Source organism: Arachis ipaensis, chromosome B6, assembly GCF_059453495.1.
Source record: "Arachis ipaensis isolate K30076 ecotype BB chromosome B6, ASM5945349v1, whole genome shotgun sequence".
Taxonomy (NCBI): domain Eukaryota; kingdom Viridiplantae; phylum Streptophyta; class Magnoliopsida; order Fabales; family Fabaceae; genus Arachis; species Arachis ipaensis.
Genome location: NC_142441.1, coordinates 86,133,983 through 86,139,596, shown reverse-complemented (window position 1 = coordinate 86,139,596; position 5,614 = coordinate 86,133,983). Strand labels below are relative to the sequence as shown.

At 38.7% G+C, this 5,614-nt stretch overlaps 1 protein-coding gene across 1 annotated transcript; it reads right to left on the bottom strand.

Moving 5' to 3' along the window:
* Positions 1-4,516: 4,516 nt before the first annotated feature.
* LOC148561631 (uncharacterized) lies at positions 4,517-5,350 on the bottom strand. The gene has a single exon (XM_088490774.1). It carries the CDS (start codon positions 5,348-5,350, stop codon positions 4,517-4,519), a length of 834 nt encoding a protein of 277 aa, XP_088346900.1.
* Between the last annotated feature and the right edge of the window lie 264 nt (positions 5,351-5,614).

Below are 5,614 nucleotides of genomic sequence, written 5' to 3'. Positions count from 1 at the left end.
GGCGTTCAGAAAAATGCCCAGTGACAAAGGATTCTGGCGTTTAACGCCAGCCAGAAGGAATAGTTAGGCGTAAAATGCCCAAAAGAGGCTACAGAGGGGCGTTAAACGCCCAAAACATGCTGCAGTTGGGCGTTTAACACCAGGATTGTGGAGAGAAGGAAGTTTTGTTTTCCAAATCTAATTTTTTTCTAATTTTTATGATTTCATCCACAATTTCTTGCATAAACATGTTACAAACTCTCATCTTTCAATTTCAAATTCAAAAAAAAAAAATATTTATCCTAAAAATCTTTCTTCATTTTTTTTAAACCCCTCTTAAAAATCTTTTTCAAAATCCATGTATCTCTTAATTCCGTTTCAAATATTTTTCAAAAACTCATCTATCTTTTTAAATTCTTTTCAAATCTTTTTCAAACTATCATATTATCTTTTCAAAATTTAATCTATCTTTTTCAAATTCCCCCTATTATCTTTTCAAATTTAAAATTTCATCTTTTGCATATCATAAGTATCTTTTTACAAATCATATCTTCTATCATATCTTTTTCAAAATTTTCAAACCCACCCCCTCCTTTATAAATCCAAACTCGGCCTCCCCCGCTCCTCCACAATTCAAACTTGCCTCTTCTTCTATTCCTCTCCTTTTCTTTCTTTTGCTTGAGGACAAGCAAACCTCTAAGTTTGGTGTGTTGTATTTTACGTGATCATTGAGCTAAGACTCACTGAGATCATGGCTCCTAGAGGAAAACAAACCACTTTAAGAGGAAATAAAGAGAATATTCCAAAACCACTTTGGAATCATGAGAAGTTCTTAACAAAAGAACATTCAGACCATTACTACAGAATAATGGGTCTAAGATTAGTGATCCCGGAAGTTAAATTTGATCTGAATGAAGACGAATATCCGGAGATCCAAGAGCAAATTCGAAATAGGGGCTGGGAAATCCTAGCTAATCCTGAGACAAAGGTGGGAAAAAATATGGTTCAGGAATTCTACACAAATGTGTGGCAAACAGATAGGAAGAGAAGGGCCGGAATCACCTTTTACACCTTTCGAACCATGGTCAGAGGGAAGGCTATTTACTTCCACATTGACAAAATAAGAGAGATCTTCAAGCTGCAACAACTACAAGATGATTTGGATTCTTTCAGTAAGAGAATGGTGAGATCAGATAAGCGCTTGGACCAAATTCTGAAGGATATATGCATCCCTGGAACCAAGTAGACAACCAACACAAAGGGTGTCCCAAATAAACTCAAGAGAGGGGATCTCAAACCAGTCGCCAGAGGCTGGCTGAATTTCATTGGGCGTTCCATATTGCCCACCAGTAACCGCTCTGAGGTTACCCTCAAAAGAGCAGTCATGATCCATTGTATTATGCAGGGAAATGAAGTGGAGGTTGAAGATCTGATTTTGAGTGAGCTCTACATAATTGCAAACAAGAACTCTAAAGAAGCTAAATTAGCTTACCCAAGCTTAATATCTCTGCTATTCAAGGATGCTGGGGTAAAGATGGGAGTGGATGAGTATATCTCAGTCGAGCACCTAATCACAAAAAAATCAATGGAAGGACAACAGGTGCAAGACAACCCCATCAAAAGGAGGGCATAGGAGTTCCTCCCAGAAATCCCTCAGATTGACTACTGGACCCGCCTAGAGGCCTCTGTCACCAAGCTGCAAGAGGCTATGGATCAACCAAAAGAAGATCAACAAGTTCAAAATAATATGCTCTGTAAACTGCTGACGGAACAAGAGGAGCAAGGGCGTGAGCTACAGGAGCTGAAGCGCCAGAAGCTATCTCTTAAAGGGTCAAGCACCCCACAGACTAAAGGAGCATCCATCTCCCAAAAGAAAGGTTGTTGAGTCCTAATCTTAACCTTAAATCTGTGATAACTTTTACTATTAGAAATCTGCCTTAGAAGTTATATGAGTAGTAGTAATTAGTACCTTTATCTTTGTTTTTTTTATTTTATCCCTAATTAAGTTATAATTTATCTTTCTTATCATCATTGAATATAAATAAAATAGCAGATTTTTAGAACAAGGTGGCAATTTTATTTTCGAATTGAAAAAAAATTTATTATTTATATGTGGTGGCAATACTTTTTGTTCTCTGAATGAATGCTTGAACAGTGCATATATCTTTTGAATTTGATGTTTATGAATGTTAAAATTGTTGGCTCTTGAAGAATGATGAAAAAGAGAAATGTTATTGATAATCTAAAAAATCATGAAATTGATTCTTGAAGCAAGAAAAAACAGCAAAAAAAAAAAAAGCCAATAGCCCTTTAAACCAAAAGGTAAGGGTAACATAAAAAGGGTCCAAGGCTTTGAGCATCAGTGGATAGGAGGACCCAAAGGAATAAAATCTCGGCCTAAGCGGCTAAACCAAGCTGTGCTTAACCATGTGCTTGTGGCGTGAAGGTGTCAAGTGAAAAGCTTGAGACTGAGCGGTTAAAATCATGATCCAAAGCAAAAAGAGTGTGCTTAAGAACTCTGGACACCTCTAATTGGGGACTCTAGCAAAGCTGAGTCACAATCTGAAAAAGTTCACCCAGTTATGTGTCTGTGGCATTTATGTATCCGGTGGTAATACTGGAAAACAAAGTGCTTAGGGCCACGGCCAAGACTCATAAAGTAGCTGTGTTCAAGAATCAACATACTAAACTAGGAGAATCAATAACACTATCTGAATTCTGAATTCCTATAGATGCCAATCATTCTGAACTTCAAAGGATAAATGTAGATGCCAAAACTGTTCAGAAGCAAAAAGCTACTAGTCCCACTCATCTAATGAGAATTTGAGCTTCATGTAAAAATCTGAGATGTTATTGCCTCTTGACCTTCTATCTATCCTGTTTTATTTATCTAGTTGCTTGAAGACAAGCAACAGTTTAAGTTTGGTGTTGTGATGAGCGGATATTTTTATATGCTTTTTGAGGGTATTTTCATTATAGTTTTAGTAGGATTTAGCTACTTTTTAGTATAGTTTCATTAGCTTTTATGCAAAAATCACATTTCTGGACTTTACTATGAGTTTGTGTGTTTTTCTGTGATTTCAGGTATTTTCTGGCTGAAATTGAGGGATCTGAGCTTTAATCTGATTCAGAGGCTGAAAAAAGACTGCAGATACTGTTGGATTCTGACCGTGCTCCACGCGAAATGGATTTTCTCGAGTTACAGAAACCCAATTGGTGCGTTCTCAATTGCGTTGGAAAGTAGACATCCAGGGCTTTCCAGCAATAGTTAATAGTCCATACTTTGCTCGAGTTTTGATGACGCAAACTGGCATTGAACGCTAACTTCTTGCCCTATTCTGAAGTTAAACGCCAGAAACAAGTTACAAACCAGAGTTAAACGCCACAAACAAGCTGTAACCTGGAATTTAACTCCAAAAGAAGCCTCTACACATGTAAAGCTCAATGCTCAGTCCAAACACACACTAAGTGGGTCTCGGAAGTGGATTTCTGCACTATCCATCTTAGTTTACTCATTTTCTGTAAACCCTAGCTACTAGTTTAGTATAAATACTACTTTTAGAGACTTATTATGGACCTTATGACATTTTACACGTTTCATATTGTATTTCTAACGGCATGAGTCTCTAAACCCCATGGTTGGGGGTGAGGAGCTCTGCTGTGTTTCGATGAATTAATGCAATTACTACAGTTTTCCATTCAATCACGCTTGTCTCTATTCTAAGATATTCACTCGCACTTCATCCTGATGAATGTGATGATCCGTGACACTCATCACCATTCTCAACCTATGAACACGTGCCTGACAACCACTTTCGTTTTACCTTAGATTCAGTGTATATCTCTTAGTCTCTTGGTTCATGATCAGAGTCTTCATGGTATAGGCTAGGACTATTGGCAGCCATTCCTGAGATTCGGAAAGTCTAAACCTTGTCTGTGGTATTCTGAGTAGGATCTGGGGTGGGATGACTGTGATGAACTTCAAACTCACGAGTGCTGGGTGTAGTGACAGACGCAAAAGGATCAATGGATCCTATTCCAACATGAGTGAGAACCGACAAATGATTAGCCATGCGGTGACAGCGCATTTGGACCATTTTCACTGAGAGGACGGATGGTAGCCATTGACAACGGTGATCCACCAATATAATCACTCTTATCATTGACTTCCTGACTGAGAATTAGAAAATAACCATAGCTTGCTTCAAGCCGACAATCTCCGTGGGATCGACCCTTACTCATGTAAGGTATTACTTGGACGACCCAGTGCACTTGCTGGTTAGTGGTACGAGTTGTGAAAAGTGTAATTTACAATTCATGCACCATCTATACACATGCACCATTCAGTCACTGTTCTTGTTGGTATCAACTCATTTCTTTCATTTGGCACAACTGTGATTCCCCCCTTCTCGGGAACTACTTGTACCAAACTCACCCAAGGGCTGTCTGAGATAGGGTAAATCACCCTTGCTTGCCATAGCTTCAGCACTTCTTTTTGTACCACTTCCTTTATTATTGGATTCAATCTTCGTTGTGGCTATATTGAGGGCTTGGCATCCTCCTCAAGAAGGATTTTATGCATGCACATTGAAGGGCTAATCCTCATTAAATCTGAAAGTGTCCACCCTATGGCATCTTTGTGTTGCCTCAACACATTGATGAGCTCCTCTTCTTGTTCTTCACTCAAGCTTGAGATGATGATTATTGGATATGTGTCATTGCTCCCCAAGTAAGCATAATTCAAGCTTGGGGTCAGGGTTTTCAACTCCAGCTTTAGTTCTTTCACTTTCTCTTTGTTTGTCTTGTCTAGCATGATTGAGCCTTCTATGATTTTTTGTGGTAGTTCACCACATGATGTTTGTTGATCTTGCTCCACTACTTCTTCACATTGATATTCTTCTAGGACTCCTTGAACCAGCTTCTCCATTGTGTCTACCATCATGAATTCACCAATGGACTCCTTTGGGTAGCTCATTGTAGTGAAAATATTGAACACAATCTTTTCTTCATGCAGTCTTAGTACCAACTCTCCCTTTTGTACATGAATTATAGCCCCAGCTGTTGCTAAGAATGGTCTCCCTAGTATGATTAATGTATTAGCCTCTTCCTCCATGTCAAGCACTACACAATCAGCTGGGAAGATAAACTGTCCTACCTTTACCAACAAGTCCTCCATTACTCCATGGGGAAACTTGAATGTCCTAACAGCTAGTTGAAGTGGAATTCTTGTTGGTTTGGCCTCTTCAATTCTCATTCTCTTCATCATGGATAAGGACATAACGTTGATGCTAGCTTTCATATCACACAATGCTTTTTCAATGCTAATATCCCCTATGATGCAGGGGATTTGAAAGCTCCCAGGGTCTTTCATCTTTTGGGGAAGCTTCTTTTGTATGATAGCACTACATTCTTCTGTGAGCACTATAGTTCCTTTTCTCCCCAGTTTTTTTCTTTATCATGAGCTCTTTTAGGAACTTGGCATAGAGTTGCATTTGTTCTAGTACTTCAGCAAAAGGGATGTTAATTTGGAGCCTCTTAAAGATCTCCAAGAACCTAGAAAACTGGCTGTCTTTCCATCTTTTCTCAACCTTTGTGGGTAAGGTATTTTTGGTACATAAGGCTTCAAGACTTGCTT

Bases quoted from the DNA above. Each gene is read 5' to 3' on its own strand.
- LOC148561631 (XM_088490774.1), bottom strand. From the start codon at position 5,350: ATGAAAGACCCTGGGAGCTTTCAAATCCCCTGCATCATAGGGGATATT.